Source organism: Heliconius melpomene, chromosome 17 (assembly GCF_056956725.1).
Source record: "Heliconius melpomene rosina isolate 202511_hmr_F chromosome 17, ASM5695672v1, whole genome shotgun sequence".
In the NCBI taxonomy this organism is placed as follows: Eukaryota; Metazoa; Arthropoda; class Insecta; order Lepidoptera; family Nymphalidae; genus Heliconius; species Heliconius melpomene.
Window position 1 is genome coordinate 14,882,196 of NC_140405.1, and position 18,830 is coordinate 14,901,025.

Consider the following 18,830-nt stretch of genomic DNA (forward strand, 5'->3'; position numbering starts at 1 on the left):
TTGCTGCCCAGTGAGGCTTAGGAGACTTGATGCCCTATAAAATGGTCTAAGATCTAAAAAAAAAACTAAGTCATCGTCGTCTTTGATATCTAAAAAAAAAAAAAACAAAGTCATCGTCGTCTTTGATATCTAAAAAAATTTGAAAATAAAATAGCAGAAAACATAGAATGCCTAATAAAAGAGTTCGCAGATAGAAAGGTTAGAAGAAGTGAAATTTTATTCGTTTTTGTCATTATTTATTTTTTTAATAGATGGTTATTTCGTTGTACCCATTCCCTTTTTTGTAAATTATTGAAATGTAGTTAGGGGGCGCCGAAAAAATTTCGCCCAGGGCGCCGGTAGTGCTAAAACCGGCACTGAGTAAAAATATATATAAAAACTATACATGTAGTATATTGATTATAAAATATTTCACACTAGTCGCGATTTTTTCTAATGAAAGTAAATAAACTAAGTAACTTTATAGATTTTAAGTAAATAGCCACAATATAATAAAATGTTAGTAGATACACATGAAAATAATACTTTAAAAATGTTTAAATAAACAAATGTAAACTATGTAAGAACCACAATGCAGGTTCAAATTCTGCTTCATTATTCTTATTAAATTTTGAATAATATTTTAATTATAATACTATCTAGGTATATAAGTATAATATCTTTTCTTAATATAATAATAAACTCTCATCAAATCTCATCTATCAAATTATTTTAATGCGGTTTTCACTAATAGACACTGTAATTCCAGAGGAATTCTATATATAGACATAGTATATTTTAGACTCTTGGGCAATTCTGTGATCAATCTCAAGATGCCGTTTTCATCGTAAGATTATTAAAATAGCATCTCAAGATCGATCTCAGAGTTGAGAGCGGTTTACAATGTGGGCTCTGGATTCTAGAGCCCAGAAATCCAAAGTTTTGGACACTATTTAATAATATTTTATTTTATTTTCAGATTTTAGCATTATGTGGCTTTAATTCAGTGAAATGTGAAGGCTTGTCTTCATTTCAACTAGTGAGTTCTTATATAAGTAAAACAACGTATAATGTGATGTATATATAAGAGTGATGTTTTTGGATAAATTATAAGAAAAAAAAAGTAAAAAAATAGAAGATTTTCTATTTACTTACCTTAAGATTGTAACAGTAGGATGCATTTTAATAATATATGTAGGTACATACATTTTTTTTAAGCTTCATGCAGTATCCCGCACTTAGCCGAGTAAGCATTGGGAACATGGGAACCTAGTGTTAAAACATTCCGTTCTGATTAAGTCACTTCCGTTCCCTCCTTCCCGCTGAATCCTGGAGACATTGCGTGTTGAGTGGTGGGTTTGCATCATTATAAGAGTGAGGAAATGAAAATGTAAAATATTTCACTCCCTCGCACTAGGTACCGCAGGAGTACCTACAACCCTTGCGCCAGAACGCCTTCTATGAATAATAATAATTCTCTTTAATTTACAGCTTGCTCGGTTATCATTTCCTACTGTAGAGACTGTAAGTAAAAAAAAATATTATTTATTGTGTGACTTGTAAATATTTTTATGTATTCTATAGAAAGTAGCTCAAAACTACTGAAACTGTAATAAATTCTTTTAACCTTAAAAGGCCCCAGGTCTTTTTTGGCTCTCTTACCACTCCCTCTTGCTTCATAAATGTTTTTGTAATTTTTTCGACGTGTCCAAATCATTTGAGCATGTTCTGAGTTTTGTAGAAGATAAGTAGTTGAACATAACATTTTGAAAAATGTATTTTATTAGAGACCGTACAACATGCCCAGCACCAAAGTAATAGATCCCAAGCACAGCTACGCTAAAGAAAAATTTGAAAAACTAATAGATTACACAAGATATATGAATGGACGGATAAAAGAACCTCACAATCCTGTAAGTCAAATAATAAAATATATGTTTATTATGCTCTGCCCAAGCAGCAGCAGCTTTATGTTCTGCCCAAGCCATTGCGTGGAAACTTTTCACCTCAACCTGCCACCTGCCTCGGCATTCCTTGTTAATCATTCTTTAAGCGGAAAAAGTTATTTTAGAGAATTATTATAATTTTTGGTTGAAAAAAAAAATACGACACCACTCTAGGCTAAAATTAAAGATTTGATTATACCAACCACAGGTCTCTCTTTTTAAATTCTACCAATTTTTAGACAGATCGCAGGGAAATCCTAACTACAGCTCAAAAGAAGCTGTTCTCCTTCATCGACTCCCACATAAAGGATTTGAAGAGGCTCCTCTTTGAAACAGACATGGCGCTCATGTCCATGGTCTTGCTTAAAATGAACAAAAAAATGGACACATCTGAAGCTAAGATAAAGTCAACTCAGGCTAAAATACCATTCGGCCTTTACACAAGTCCTGGTAAGTTCGTATAAAATACATTTTTATAACGAACATATTAATTCTTTGTCTGTCTTTGGCACATCTGTTTAAGAGTGATTGGTTAATCCTCCATATAGAATCCCCCTTCCCACGCATCGCCAAACTTTCGAGACATTTTTATTGAAAGTTATCATGACAATACCTATAATAACACTTGTAATAAAACATAATTTATTTTTTTAGAATTCAAATGCCTAGGAACGTCATATTACATAGCGTCGCCACACAACCAAGAAGATGTGCAGATGATACTTTCAAGCGAGAGAAAACCACACTGCTATACCTTTAGAGGTAAATGGGTTTCCATTGACAAGACATTCCTATACAGAGTTGTTTACTCTGTATAGGAATGTACATTTTAAAAGGGCCAGTCAATCCTATACAAGGGTCGCAAGGTCCAGGCAATTTTCTGAGCTTCTTATCCTGAAACACGATGAGCACTGGCACGGTGTATTCAGAGAATGATAGTTTTTTCCTTTCTTAGGATATGGACCCTCAATTACAGTACCTATAATGATTATATTACCCACATTATATTTTAGGTGCGTTTGCATTTACCGGATTCTATCATCGACATTCCGAGACCACGTACGTGGGACCTCACGCTGAACAGTTTCAAGCGAAAGATCCGAGTCAAGGCTTGTACTGCCATTCGGATGATAACTGGAGCGATGCACAATGCATTTATAAGTATATAGTTTTAGCTATTTTTAAAGATAGGTATATGTTTTGACTACTCGGCCACATGTAAGATATATTAAGTAAAAATATACTTTTGGCCCGGACTGCTTAGGTATATTCAATATTTAAGTAATTACTCTATTTCATAAGGTTATTTGTGAGACCATAAAACTTTTCTTTCAGAATAAACCCCAGAGAAGAATTCCCCGAATCCGTTGAATATGAACCAAAAATTTCCTACTACTGCGGGCCGTACCGCTACTTTATACCGGCCACGACCGACATTAGATGCATCTTCTCAATATTCTCCATGAATTTTATTCTTCGTTTCGGATATGATGGGGTCACTTATAAGAGCTCAGATTTGACTTTTGTAAGTATATCTATATAATAAGTTGCGCACTCCAGGCTAAATAAATAAAAATAATGTATGAGTGACATATTGTAAGTGCCCTAGGTAACAGTGACAGGTGGTCTGTAGTGGTGGTCTGTGTGGCAGTGCTCTGATATCGAGGCAAAGTGCGGCGTTAAGTTCAGCAAGTCAACAGGCAAAGCATCTAGAATTCGGAAACGAAAATGGGAACTAATATCAGTGGCGTAGCTAGGGGGGTGCGAGCGGTGCGGTCGCACCGGGCATCAAAGTCGACGATTAGTGTGTTTTTTCTTTGTTTTTTAGACTTTATACCATTTTAAAGGGCATCAAGTCCTTTAAGCCGCACCGGGCATCAAAATAAAAGGGGCATCAAAGTCGACGATCACTTTGTTTTTTTAGAACTCAACGTCGATGATTTCGTTTTTTTTTTTTAGAAGTCAACATTGACGATCGCTTCGGTTTTTTAGAAGTCAAGGTTGATGATTACGTTTTTTTTTTTTTAGAAGTCAACATTGACCATCGCTTCGGTTTTTTTTTTTAGAAGTCATCAACAGGAAAGGGGCATCATGTCCCCCGAGCCGCACCGGGCAGCAAATACCCTAGCTACGCCACTGACTAATATTTACAATTTTCATACAGATGTACCAAAACGGCCAGGTATTCTATACGGACGAGCCGTGGGCGGGCATGTCGTGCTGGAACTGGGCGTGCAAGTGGAGGCACAATCAAAATCAACGCTCAAACGAATTCTTCGTTAATTGAATTACATTTTGAAAAATGGATAAACTTTTGTTTTATTTTCATTACTTTTTAGGGTTCCGTACCTTTTAAGGAAAAAACGAACCCTTATATTACAACGAACACTTTGTTGTCCGTCCGTCTGTCTATCAAGAGCCTTTATCTTAAGAATGTTTGGTGATATAGAGTTGAAATTCAAATCAAATATTTAGATCTATGGCCCCGTGATTTCCTGAAAAAAAGTATTTCTACTTATACTTTAAGTTTATATCGCAAAAAAGCATATTTCGACAAAAAATCTAAAAACTATAGAAAAAATAATAGCCTTAAAAGGGGGCAAACTTTTATATTAAAGCCGTTAGTTCACGTGAGGGGGCTCATAAAGGGGCTCTTAGCTAAGCTTGAATTTCAGAAAAATCACGACACTTATAATTTTTGTACGAAACCTTCAGTGGGCGAGCCCGACCCGCGCTTGTACGGTTTTTTTTATAAAGGACATAACAAGTCTAAGTACAGTCAAGACGCAGAGTCATGGTAGCCCTGAAGAAACAGCTTACGCGAAACTAGTGTTAAGAAAAATGAAAAAAAAAGATATATTTGTTATTTTTAGCTTCATACTGTATCAAAACATAATGTATTCCTTCAAAGTGCCTTATTGATTTTCATAACATCAACATTTAAAAAGAAGGCATGTAATAAAAATAAGGAAAAATAATCAAAACACCATTAAAATTAATAGCTAACAAAGCATTTTTTTATTAACAATAATAATCGATTTTCATAACCAACAATAACGTTATTTACAATATCTACAGTACATAAACACTAAAAATATATAAACTAAAACTATACTTTATTATGCATAAAACTGACCGAATATGACAGCTTTGAACAATATAAGTCATGCACTTCCACTTCATTAACATCAAATTCACAGTTTTGAACTTAATATTCAATTATTTATTTATATGCTTTGCATTTTTTAAATTTTACCAGAGCAGGGTGGTGAAAATAATTAATTTTTAAATTTCAAAAATATGCTTTTTATAATTATAAAACATTAAGTGAAGTGAAGTTAAGAAACCCACATTTCAAAATTACACTAAACTTCACTCTGTATTTATTTTTTATTGTAAAATACTTCCATACATTTAATTTAACTAATATAAAAATGGCTTGACGCATGTACAATTAATAACAGAGATTTGAGTCACTAACTAACCACATATTAATAAAAAAAAATTTAGTCAAAAGTAAAAATGCATGTAACATTAAAACAAAATCTCAAACTCATACAAATTTTAGATTAATGTATATAATTCTTATTTTTATTCTTAATTTCTTATGTCTTTGCATTGTATTAGTTGCGCTTTCGAGGATAAAGCGAGACAAAATATAGCTATAAGAACATTTTATTCTGTTTAGTCTCATTCACTTTCACGAACGAAAGGACAAACAAAATGGCACCTTATATTAAAAACATAGATGAAGGCAATATGTCGAATAAATTTAAAGATAATGAAATTGTAAAACACTGTTTAACAACCTCATACATTTTTTATAATAAGTAATTGAGTTTTTATAATGTATTTCTACTACCTTATTACTAAAAATCTGAATCTATTTTTTTTATCGCAGTGAAAATGGACATGGATTTAAATTTAATTTTCATGAACGACACTAGAACTAAAAGAAAACGACATATCACATTCATGCATGCATGTAATCAATTATACTTAATTTTATTTAAACAAAACATAGCCTTGTTTTTATCTTACTTATAAAAAGCCACACCCACTACGACTACTTCTATAAGCATTTCAACAATTCAATTTAAAATAAATAAAAATATATTTATTTAATATATTGTATATCCTTAGAAAGTTGTTTATAATATGCTTGTCAATTTTATATTTAAAAATGAAATAACAACATCTGAGACTTAATGGTTGTGAGTTCGATATCCGTAATGCTAATTACTTCAAAACTTATATTAATGCCGTGAATCATAAAACTAGGAACAAAAATCATTTGTCTAATATAACATATTGCACACATATTTAATTATTAATAACATATAGTTATTTAATAAATCCAGACTTGTAAAATATTATTAATAAAGCTTTACGCTGTGACCAGCATGGTAGAGGGTTTAGTGTCTGAAGCAGATCCTGTCTAGGTTTTGAGTTTTTAATATTACTTTTTTTTCTCTTTGTACTACAACAGTTTCAAATGTAATAGTTTTCCAAAATTTAACATTTTCGATATATTTTTATTGCAATAAAATTATATATATAAGTTATTTTACAGCCGTCGCTTGGCTTATTTTAACGTTATTCACTAAAAGTTATATTTTATTATTATACAATTATAATAAAGCTATTCTACAACCAATGAAACTTATCGAACATTAATGTCCACTAATTTACGAATCGACATAATCGAATTAAATTGATAAAACTTACGTGACACATCACTAATTTCATCAACGCTTATACTTTCTTACATTTTTTTCTACGATATAATTTTTGAAAAATCGATTCAAATTCGTAATCTATCGAAGCAACTTATGATAGATATGATAGATATATTAGATACTTATTTTTTTTTTTCGGTCTTGAGGTTAATGCTGTTAGCCCTATTAGCTTTTACAGCGACGCCGGTTGAGGGAAAGAGAGTAATCTGTCCCTGAAGAATTGCAGGCACTGTGTGGCTGCCTGTGAGAGAGTCGACGACTGTATGGGCGCCCCCTGCGAGGCTCGAAACTCGGGTTGCGGCCGTCGAGCGGACTGGGAGTTTTCCCTATTCCACGATAGATATTCCGCGGCTTATTCGGCTTCGGAATACCTATAACAATAGCTTCCTTTCATTCGTCGGCGAATGAGCACTACGTTAGAAGGGAATTAAAAATAATGACCAATAAAGATATGAACTGAGCCGGAAAGGACTTAAGCGTTCTATTTGATAATTTGTCGGGCCAAGGGGCCTTTCTATCTTTAAGATTTTTGATAATGACTTTGACCTCGTCTGTCGAGGTCGGGCGGAGCGATAACCTTTGCGGGGGCGTCAGCGCCCATTCTGCGACCTCGGAATCCACGCATGTCGCTGGGCTGACTACTCGGAGTACATTGAGCTTCTAAACTGTCAGCGAGACATTCCGCTTTTTCGGTGTCGTCAGAGGCAATTGACGAATCTGACCTAATGAGAGGAGGCACGCTCGGTGAATTTATTCGCCGCGTCTATTCCTAACTCCGCGGAGTCGGCGTATATGCCAGGTATTAATTCCTTTAATGGAGATTCATTAGAGTGGAAGAACTTTAAAAATCTCCTCTAGTCGATTACTGTTTTAGTGGGGGGCCTGAGGGGCGCTTCTCACCAAATTTGAGAATAACTGGACGATGGTCCGAATCTAAGTCTGGAATAGAATCCATTGAACGTTGTAGCAAACCAACATTCGAAAGTATATACTATATCGATAACCTCCCCTGTGCCGCGGGCACTAAAGCGGGTGGGAAAGGCGGGCCAATAACGTGAGCGTTATATTTATCAGTGAAGGCGAAAACCTCTTGCCGTTGACATGAGTCACCGACGAATTCCAATTTCTATGTTTACAAATGAGATCCCCGATCAGAAGGACCGAGTCAACCATACTGAGTAGCGTTAGAATATCGCTTTCTAATAATTGCCTCCTCGGCGAACGGTAAACGAAGGCAATGATCAAAAGCTGATGGCCCTTCCTTACAGGAATACCTGGCACACCGACGCCTCGGCTGCTTCAAGAGACGGAGGGTCGAGCGGTCGGTTTACAGTGTAAATTCCTTTTGTAATAAATCATAGTGCCGCCTCCTTTGGTGGCCCTATCATTTCTCACAATCCTGTAGTTCGCAATACCACGACTGCGAACCCCAGGTTTAAGAAAAGACTCCTGTACACAAAAAATATCTAATTGATGAGCGTGTGCGAAGGCGCTCATCGACTCTCGTTGGCGTCTGACACCGTTAGCGTTAAAGGTCGCTATTGACTGGGGCTCTTGGTTTAATACGCGCGAGTTGCGAGTCAGCGGGCAATAGGGTGAATTTATCTTGGACCGCCATTGGAAAATCTATACTGCTACGAAACCCTGGATGGCTTCTAAGAGATCAATATGATCGATAATGGCTTGTGCGCGGTCATCGGAACCATTCGTATTCTTAAGTTTGGCCGCGAAAGGTTTGATTTCAATGAAATCGAAACACTTTGCGAAATTTAGCACTAGTGCTAAATCGCTAGAATTAGAGGGAGCGGCGCGGGAAGGTGAAGGCGCGTCGCGGGAATGTGCGGGCGCGGCGCGGCGTCTTCCCGCTCTACCACTGAAGCGGGGGCAGTGGAGACCGGCGACGCAGCGTCGTTCGCGCGGGAAAGTTGGCCCTTGGGCTTGTTAGACTTCTTGAGCGGCGGAGGGGCCCTAGGGGCCTTTCTCACCTTGGCTTGGCCGATCTAGAACCGACGTTCTCGAAACCGTCGTCCGAGTCCGAGGTCGAACAATCGCTCGCCTCCATCTCGTGATCTGAGGTGGAACGGGGGGCGCGGGGATACTCCCTCGGCGGAGCGACTTTGGAGTCACTTGGCCTGTCGGAGAGCATCTTCAAGGCGCCACGTAGCTCAGCAGTCGCAGGAGTCTCGAACCACAACACTAGTATATATATTTTATAGTGGCGTCCGATTGTGCGGCAAGGCCGGAGCGATGCCGAATCGGATCTGTTGCCGAATTCTGGAGGCTATGCGTTATAAAAGGTCAAATTCAACGCCAAGAGTTAACGACGGAGCGGGGAGACGAAGGTCGATTAGTCATCCTGGACCACACTAAAGAAGGAAAGGAAATCTTCAACATGATGTCGGTGTGTTCTCTCACCGGCATCAGGGTCGAACCCCCACACACGAGGGGTCTCATAGGGCAGTGTCACCGCTGCCAACTCTACGGCCACTCGGCCAGAAACTGCTTCGCGCGGCCTAGATGCGTTAAGTGCCTAGATGACCACCCACATTTTGTCCCCTTGGATTGTCCCCGCAAGGTACCCGATCCCGCCGTTCCCCCTAGCTGTGTGCTTTGCGAGACGCAAAGTCATTCCGCCAGCTATTGCGGATGCTCCCGCGCGCCTCGTAGGCGCACCAGACGCGGAAGCAAAAACCGTAACAACAATAAGGAGCCGGCTCCTCCTAAGTACGTGCTCGCCCCTCCTCCGAAGGAGAACGCGTGGTTCAAACCCGCGCCTTCGCCGGTAGTCGCCCGCACTGCGGCGCCGGTCAAGCCGCCTACTGTCCAGGTAGCGGCTCCGACTCCCGCGCCCCTCCCTCCAATTCTAGCGATTTAGCACTAGTGCCAAATTTCGCTAGATTTCTTGATTTCAACGAAATCAAAATTTTCGCGGACAAATTAAGAAACACGAATGGTTCCGGCGACCGCGCCCAAGCGTTAATCGATCATATCGATCTCCTGGAAGCCATCGCGGGCTTCATAGCTAAATAAATTTTCCAATGGCGGTCATCAATAGAGACCTTTAACGCTAACGGTGTCAGACGCCAAAAAGTCAATGAGCGCTTTCGCGCACGCTCATCAATTAGATATCTTTTGTATACAGGAGTCTTTTCTTAAGCCTGGGGTTCGCAGTAATGGCATTGCGAACTACAGGATTGTGAGAAATTATAGGGACACCAAAGGAGACGACCCTATGATTTATTACAAAAGGTATTTACACTGTATACCGCTCGACCCTCCGTCTCTTGAAGCAGCCGAGGAGTCGGTGTGCCAGGTATCCCTAACAAGCCATCAGCCTTTGATCATTACCTCCGTTTACCGTTCAGGGAGTAGACAATTATTAGAAAGCGATATTCTATCGCTACTCAGTATTGATGACTCGATCCTTCTGATCGGGGATCTCAATTGTAAACATAGAAATTCGAATTCGTCGGCGACTCAACGGCGAATAAATACACTGAACATATTCAAAATACAATACAGAGTTGCTCGAAAGAGGTAACAAACGTACCTGAAGGTAGGTATGAAGGTATAGTAGGAGAGAAGGTAGGTAGGTATCTTAGATAAGCTCAGGCGATTGATTAGACGTAGAAATAAAGTTATGCGATGAGACGACACGTTCGATTCGATTTCCAACTTTTGCGCGGTGAGTCGTGGGATAAAAAGCTCGAGGGGTTCGCTCCATCCCACCAGGCATTCTGGGCGCTGTTGCGAGCTTTTAGAGTCGTTTGTCTCTCGACTATGCCTCCTCATTAGGTCAGATTTGTCAATTGCCACCGACGACACCGAAAAAGCGGAATGTCTCGCTAACCGTTTAGAAGCTCAATGTACTCCGAGTAGTCAGCACTGCGACCCGAGCCACATCGCGTGCGTGGATTCCGCCGTCGCAGAATGGGCGCTGACGCCCCCGCAAAGGTAACCGTTCCACCCGACCTCGACAGACGAGGTCAAAGTCATTATCAAAAATCTTAAAGATAGAAAGGCCCCGGGGCCCGACAAATTATCAAATAGAACGCTTAATTCCCTTCCGGCTCAGTTCATATTTCTATTGGTCATTATTTTTAATTCTCTTCTAAAGTAGTGCTCATTCCCCGACGAATGGAAGGAAGCTATAGGTATTCCCAAACCTAATAAGCCGCGGAATATCTATCGCGGAAGAGGGAAAACTCCCAGTCCGCTCGACGGTCGCAAGCCAAGGTTCGAGCCCTGCAGAGGGCGCCCTTACAGCCGTTGACTTCCTCACAGGCAGCCACGTAGTGCTTGCTTTTCATCAGGGACAGAGTACCCTCTTCCCTACCCAACCGGTGTCGCTGTAAAAGCCAATAGGGCTCACAGCACAAGTTCAAAAAAAAACACCAAAAAATATTGATGTATAAAGATTGAAACTTAAAGATCAATTGAATTTTATTTAAAGTTTCAAATTCCGCTATCTTAAAATAATTCCTACTAAATTTAAGAAAAAAAATATTATTTGGTAATTTAACTAGAAAGCTCAACTATAACATTACTTAATATTAATCAAATATTTAACATTTATTTATATTTAATGCTAGGAAAGGAATACTAAACTATTTATTTCTCAATTATTATTTTTTTCAGTGTTTTCATACCGTATTTTACTATCTCTTCGAAAAAGTGTAAGAGAAGACATACATACATAAATATATAAAAGGAAAACAACAACCAAATTACTAAAGATCACCTTATTCAATTTAGCATAAAATAGTATACATATAGACAAAAAATTTCTTTATATATATTATATATAATTATATATTAAGCAAAATAATAAAAAGGATATAGATATCTCCACCAGCCACCATTATTCTCTTCTTCTTCGGCTTTATCGCTATCTCCTTCTAATGCGGGTGTTTCCTGTGACTGAGCGAGATAGATAAATTATACATTAATTTATACAATTTAGGTTACACAGTATGTGTATAAATACAAAGAAAGTGTTATTTTATTAACCACATTGCTAATATAATAGCCTTTTCCTCATACATTTGATTATAAGGACTTTCATTTATTCATATACCTAACAACAATAAAGTATCTCATTCATAAGGTTTGCCTTATGAGTGAGCAAGAAAGATATATATTTATCAGTTTTGGTTTAAATTAATTTCAATTTATTACATTTTTAGCAGTTGTGCTGTTTGCTTTTTTCTTTATTTTTTTTATCTTGCCTTACAAGTTGGATCAGATATAATTTACATCCAATTCAAATTCAAATTCAAAATATTCTTTATTCAAATAGGCAATTATTATAAGCACTTTTGAATCGGCGAATGAACATATGAACAAAAAGCTACCACCGGTTCGGAAGGCAATTCTGCTGAGAAGAGCCGGTAAGAAACTCAACAATTGCTCTTTTCAAAATCAATGGTACAATCTATTACATTAGCTGGCAGCTATCCTGCATTACAATTAAAAAGGTAAACTAATTAAAATTAAATATGGTAACACTCGCAAATAATAAAATAAATTTATTAATTATAAAAACAAACTAATTTCGACTTCAAATGACTACTAAAATTACTACACTTACTTTTTTCTCATTTGGTGTTTGCGTTTCATCTTTTTTGACTTCTTTTGCTTTTGTATCTTTTTTATCTTCAATTTCATATAAATCTTCATTATTTTCGGTTTTATTATTATCTATATTTAAATTTCGTATAAGAAATTCATCCGTTTGTGAACTCTGATCTTTTGTTGTGACACCATTCTCCATTTCTGGACCTTCTTTAGAAGTCTAGAAATTAAGTAATTATATATATATAATATATATATATATATATATATATATATATACACACTGAGCCTGTGGCTCATGCGCACATGCGTGCTACAGTAAACGTGATCGTTGTAAGATCGATTTCCACTCGGGGGATAAAATATTTAATATTTTCATTGTCCTCATTCCGGTAACGAAGCAAAGCGCGGCGTTGAGTTAGTCCGTCACTCAACACAATGCTTCAAGAATTCAGCGGGAAGTGGAGAAAAGAAATACCTTAATGGGAAATGGAAAGACTTAAGAGTCTTACACTTGCAACAACTCTGAGCACATGCTCAGAGTGGTCATCAACAAATGAAATGTGGTGAAACATTTTCTCAGTAGGAATGGATAGGGCCATGTGTTCCGTGCCCACTATAGTCTCCAAATAAAGTAGCTTACCTTCATATCTTGCTCTTGTATTTGAACTGCCTCCTTCTGGCTGACTTGGTCTGGCTCAAAGGGGATGAAATCTGGCAATTCCTGTAAATTGATAATTTTATTAAAATGACTGACATCTGACAATATAATAAATTAATCTAAATGTGTATAGTAAATATAAATATGTTAGACTAGCGGCCCGCTCGCGGTTTCACCCGCGTGAACTGTTATTATTAATTTCTGTCTCCATGGCTACGTCCTAGTGACGTCTATGCAAAATTTGAGACTCCTAGCATTTGTAGTAACGAAGTTTCATACAAACTTTCGACCCCAAAAACAACCCCTTAGAAGTCGAATATTGCAAATTCCCGTCTTAGCGAGCACCTACGTCCTATAAATAACTCCTATGCAAAATTTGAGATTCCTAGCAAATCTCAGAAACTACAAGTTCTGAGATTTCGTGATGAGTGAGTGACCTTTTGATTTTATATATATAGATTAACGTGTACAGTATGGTGGACAAGTCGTAGCTGCTCTAAAGTTAGGTTTACTGTAGTTTGTCTCATTTTTCACTCATTGGAAAAAAAATATTAAAAATAAGATCAATCTTAATATCAAATCTGTAATTTCAGATCGGCCAAGTCTGCATTCAAACTAACTACGCACCTGTGGCGATCTGCCGGCGACCCAAGCCCTATACTCCTGGGCGGCCCTTCTCATCCTGTCCAAGTAGACCGGAGCAGCTCGACTGGAGGCCCATGCAGCGACGCCCCCCGGCATCCCACCCACTGCCGGCTCATCGTAGTAGGTTAGTACGAATTCCATTCCAGGCTGAGGTAAATAACAACTTACTTATATATAGTTAATTATGTGAGTGAGTTGAGTTACACCCTGTTTTCCGTAGGTAACAGGCTTAGCAGAGAGAACCTAGTGTGAAGATACCCATTCTTTGAAAAAAGAGACCACAATCTCTAAGCCCTAAAGTAGAACCCCAAAACTCTGAAACAGAACCCATAACACTTAAAACTCTTACCTTTTCACTTCCATGAATAGTTTTAACCACCATATGACTCCAATACTCAGCTACACGTATAGCGTGCTTCGTTTCCGGTACTTCCGGGTGTTCACACGATTTTGACACTATTATATACACTTTATTATTCACATCACTATTTATTCCACTTGTCACATCAGTATCACCATAACTCTCTAGTGATTTCCTTTTAGCATTTGAGTGAATGTTCACTCCGTAAGTTATCGGCTTGTTTATTTTCTTTTGAGTCACTATATCATATTCTTTGTGACGCCTTATGTAGACATAGTCGCGATTTGCGAATAGTCTCTGTAAATGAAAAAAAAGATCTTTACATCATTTTTTGACCTTTCTTTCTGGTAAAAAAACGACTGAAAATATTGAAAAACAGCATTTATCTGAAATAACAAAGAATCGTGCATGACACATGTTATAATTATAAAGTGTAGTTTTGTTGAACGGTCTAATATAAATAAGTACCTACTGGTTCGCATTTAAAAATCGTTTTAAATTACGTTAGTCCTTTCATCAGCTTCACGTTGTGTCCTGCACACAGCCTGAGGGAACCTAGTGTTAAGGCACTCCGTTCCCCGCTTTGTGCCGATTTCTGGAGGCATTGTGTGTTGAGTGGCAGAACTCAACGTCGCGCTTTGCCTCGACACCAGAGTGCAGAAATGGAAATATAAATGCAGGTAAATAAATATTTCATCTCCTCGAGCGGGGATCGAACCCACAACCAGTCGGTTTTAGTGTCACACTCTGTGCCCCTGCGCCACGAATAGCCTCAATAAATACATCACCTTAATCTTTACTAATATAATAAAGCGGAAGAGTTTGTTTGTTTGTTTGAACGCTAAGATCTCTGGATCTCTACTGGTCCGATTTACTTTGTTTTTGTATGAAAGCTGCATTCTTCAGAAGTGCTATAGGCTATATAACATTACATTACACATATATACTAATATACGGTTCGGTTCTTTATTTATGGCGTCGAGCGTGCCAGTTGAGCACTATTCACTTCGCCAATGTCACGTTGTATGGAGAACACACAAAGGAGGTTGTACGAATATACTAATATATTAAAATACTTATTTTTAATTTGACATGCAATTTATTCTGCCACGTTGCCATAACAACCGTCGTCGCTACGCGACCGTTACCGCGACATTTTGATGTTCATCCTTATAAAAATAGATTGAAATAGATTGAAATTATAGTTTACTGTGTAACATTCTAATAAATAATAACACGGTATAGCCTTCGGGCGGCATAGTATGAGTATGACCGACGCAAACGGGCAGACCACGTTGACGGTTTTAAAATTTTCATACATTTTCAAACTATTGTTACTTTTTATGTTTATAATTTATTATTATTTGCTGTTTATAATTTATTTAAACTACACTTTGGTTCTCTTCTTATTTTATTTGATATTGCTCGCAAAAATTATCCTATATAATATAGAAAGATGTTTAGTTATTTCATAGAGTCGATATCTATGTACACATGTACAAACTTTAGGTACTTTTTCTAATATTAAGAATATCCTTTAGTTACTTTTACTTCTTTTGTTGGTTCATTTCAATAACTTAGATATTTTTTCTAATAATGTCTCTACTTATTATTCTTTTTGATTATTTAAGCTTATATTTCTAGCAGGCGTAGCCGCGTCCCGGTCCGCTAGTAAAATATAAAAATATAAAGTAATATTATTATATTTTATGAACATAATGTAATCACTTTCAAGATACTAAACCCCTATTTTGCCAAATTTCCTCCAACTTACCGGCCACAAGACCTCCCAGTGCAGCACCGCCTGTCCGGGGATGCCCCGCGCGTCCCTCTGCACGATGGCCAGCGCCGCCACGGCGTTGTCCCACACGCGGCGGTAAGCGCCGTCTATTTGTACCGCTGCGAAATCACTAGCGGATATTTCTGGATAGCGACCGTACACTGGAATAATATTTTGAAATTAAATAAATTAGCTTCACGCTGTCTCCCGCACACAGCAGGATAAGCAGAGGGAACCTAGTGTTAAGACACTCCATTTCTCATATTCCGCCGAATTCTGGAGGCATTGCGTGTTGAGTGGCGGAACTCAACCCCGCCCTTTACCTTGACACCAGAGCGAAGAAATGGAAATATAAATGTTAAATACATAAATATTTCATTTTCTCGAGTGGGATAACCAGTCGGTTTACAGTCACACTTTATGCCCCTGCGCCACTACTGGCCTCTATATATTTGTAAATATGTTGAAATTAAATTTATATATTGAACCTAAATTATAAATATGTTTAGGTTTTTCACGCTATTTCCCCTTCACGCTAGCTATAGACAGAGGAAAATTAGTGTCAGTAGTATATATTTTTGTTTTTTCCTGTTTGTGTATTTGTGCACACAAATCTCAGAGACGGCTTATCAGATTTAAATTCTATTATCATTAATTATATTTTGGCAAACTGTAAAAAACAATTAAAAAGAAACACAAAATGTTAAAAATAGTGTTTATTTTTTTTTAATAGGTTCATAAATAAAAAAGTTATATGAATATAAAGAGTTTTTTTTTTCAACAAGATTGCTACAAAATCACCTTACATTGCGGCTTACATTTTGTAATTATTATTTAACAATGTTACCTCAAGCGGAAATGTACCCATAACTGTCTTACTTCTAATGAAAAACCTACCTTTATAGGCATATAATCCTCCTGGCTTATATTCCTTACGCCATATTATGACATCTTTTGCTTCCATATATGGCACCCAGCCATCTGATCCTTCTTTCTCCTTTTGGGGATCCTTACACCTAAAATAAAAGTATTTTTTTCTTTCAATTCCATATCACATTAATGCTTTAAAATAAGTCACAATGGTAATTAAAAAGTTTATGTATTTTTTTAGTGTGTGATTTTAAAAAAGTATTGTGTTCTTAAAATGTATATGCAAAATTTCATGATGATTAGTTTAATAGCTTATGAGTGAAAGTGCACTAACTCACTTGCATTTCTAATATTATACAAGAATATATCTTTCACAAATACATCATACAACTTTGTAATCTTATCCCAACAAGAAAGAGTAGATAAATAGCATGACCCACACAACTTACATACAATATCTGACACCATCCTGCTTCCTGTCTATCGCTAAGCGAGCCCCACATCCTGCACAATATAGAGTTGACTTTGCTAGACTCTCTACATTCTCTAGTTCTAATAATAAAGCCTGTAATTAAATAATAAAAGCAGTTATGTTAGAATTATTACAAATTATACAAAATAATTGAGGCTGTTGTGGAAAAGTTTGACAGTATGTAACTGTATGTCATAGAAGCAGATTCAATGTCTTTTCGAGGAAATGATTACAATTATCTAAGAAAAGTAGACAAATAAAGGAGGGCCTTAGAAATACACAACATCAAGCTATATTTAATTTTTTATAAACTTGTTACAAACTTTTGTTGTTGTTAACATCTATAGGGGGGACATTAACACTATAAAAAATGACAAGTAGTTATGAATTTTCAATTTTACATGCATCAGGCCTAGCTTAGAAAATTTAGCTAAGATAAGATTTATACAATCATAGCATAATATGAGCATGCACATTAACAATGACAAGTTGAGAATTTAAGACATTTTTCTTTTATAATTTTGTAAATTATATTTTTCAATTCTCTAATAACAAGGTTATGTATGTTTCAGAAGTTTTGTATTATTATATTATTGTAGTTTAAAAAATGAGTACAATGCATTTACAAGTAGGAACATTATTTGTACAGTTAATAAGCTTCACACTGTATCCCAAGCACAGTAAGGTAGACAGAGAGAACATAGTGCTAAGACACTCATCATTACATGTTGAGTGCCGAAATTCAACTCTGCATTTTGCTTTGACACCATAGTAAAGATATGAAAATATAAATTTTAATAAATATATCATTACCTCGAGTGGGGATCGAACCCACAACCAGTTCCTTTTACAGGCACATTTTGTGCACCTCTCCACCATAGGGTAAGGCATAACCATCATAATAAGTGGAACAAATTTTTAAAATAAATTATAATATTTCATTGCGATTTTTAGTTGTTAGTATAGTAAGTGTAGAAATAAAGTATAAGAGAATTTATTACAAGAATTTTTTTTTGTATTTTTCTCTGTATCTTTAACAGCTTTGTATGCTATATAGTATTTCTATCTATGTATCTAGCTACATTATATACAAAAGTAAGAGCTATTTTACCAACCTGTAATTCTTCATCCGATATACCTTGGTCGCAACTGAACGAATCGCTGTGACTTTTATAAACCGCAGTAGCAGATAAGAATAAAGTTCTTCTCGGACGTAATATATTATGTTTAAATATTTGTATTACTTCCCGGAAACCGCGGTCTCGAATACAACGCTTTACCATCGAACTAACAGCATTTTTTCTCGTCCATACATTCAAAAATCTCACTATAATTAAGTCCTTTAGAATCAACTTTAATTTTAAAGTCGACATGTTTAATTCACCGGTAACCGGTATTTGTTTAGTCAATTTATAATATATATGTTACATTTTGATTGTGTTACTGTATAAATATGTATATAATTTCCCTTAAATTATACAGGAATAAGAATTAAGACAGACGGTTGCGAAATATAACCTAAGTTTCCAGCATTCATAATTTTTGCCCTTGGTCCTTATGAGTTATGACATTAGACATAGATTATAGATAACAGACGAGACACAGATAATATATTATACAAAAAAAAAACTATTATTTTCTCAGTGTTGCCCTATAAATACAGTAACGTATATGAATTGATTGAATTGTAACAGCAGCCAAACCTTCTAATTCTATGGTTAAGAAAATTAATTTTTATTTATTTAATTAGATATTATGTCAAATTAAATGTAGAAATTTCTTTCTTTTTATTACGTGGAAAAG

General features: G+C 36.5%; 2 protein-coding genes across 2 annotated transcripts; one reads left to right on the forward strand and one right to left on the reverse strand.

Annotated features, from left to right (window-relative positions):
- Positions 1–1,453: 1,453 nt before the first annotated feature.
- LOC146530549 (uncharacterized) lies at positions 1,454–4,226 on the forward strand. The gene is made up of 6 exons (XM_085200705.1): positions 1,454–1,892; positions 2,165–2,375; positions 2,580–2,687; positions 2,939–3,086; positions 3,261–3,450; positions 4,090–4,226. Exons 1-6 carry the CDS (start codon positions 1,779–1,781, stop codon positions 4,210–4,212), a joined length of 894 nt encoding a protein of 297 aa, XP_085056831.1. The 5' UTR covers positions 1,454–1,778; the 3' UTR covers positions 4,213–4,226.
- A 5,674-nt stretch (positions 4,227–9,900) lies between these two features.
- On the reverse strand, positions 9,901–18,604 carry LOC146530550 (uncharacterized). Its single transcript, XM_085199963.1, has 9 exons — positions 18,143–18,604; positions 17,005–17,120; positions 16,583–16,701; positions 15,680–15,846; positions 13,894–14,202; positions 13,527–13,691; positions 12,882–12,962; positions 12,255–12,458; positions 9,901–11,584 (listed from the first exon to the last, which is right to left on the reverse strand). Exons 1-9 carry the CDS (start codon positions 18,398–18,400, stop codon positions 11,480–11,482), a joined length of 1,524 nt encoding a protein of 507 aa, XP_085056089.1. The 5' UTR covers positions 18,401–18,604; the 3' UTR covers positions 9,901–11,479.
- Between the last annotated feature and the right edge of the window lie 226 nt (positions 18,605–18,830).

Bases quoted from the DNA above. Each gene is read 5' to 3' on its own strand.
- LOC146530549 (XM_085200705.1), top strand. From the start codon at position 1,779: ATGCCCAGCACCAAAGTAATAGATCCCAAGCACAGCTACGCTAAAGAA. The intron at 1,893-2,164 runs GTAAGTCAAATA...ACCAATTTTTAG, and splicing joins TAAAAGAACCTCACAATCCT to ACAGATCGCAGGGAAATCCT. The intron at 3,087-3,260 runs GTATATAGTTTT...CTTTTCTTTCAG, and splicing joins GATGCACAATGCATTTATAA to AATAAACCCCAGAGAAGAAT.
- LOC146530550 (XM_085199963.1), bottom strand. From the start codon at position 18,400: ATGTCGACTTTAAAATTAAAGTTGATTCTAAAGGACTTAATTATAGTG. The intron at 16,702-17,004 runs GTAAGTTGTGTG...CTTTTATTTTAG, and splicing joins GATGGTGTCAGATATTGTAT to GTGTAAGGATCCCCAAAAGG. The intron at 15,847-16,582 runs GTAGGTTTTTCA...ATATTATTCCAG, and splicing joins AGGATTATATGCCTATAAAG to TGTACGGTCGCTATCCAGAA.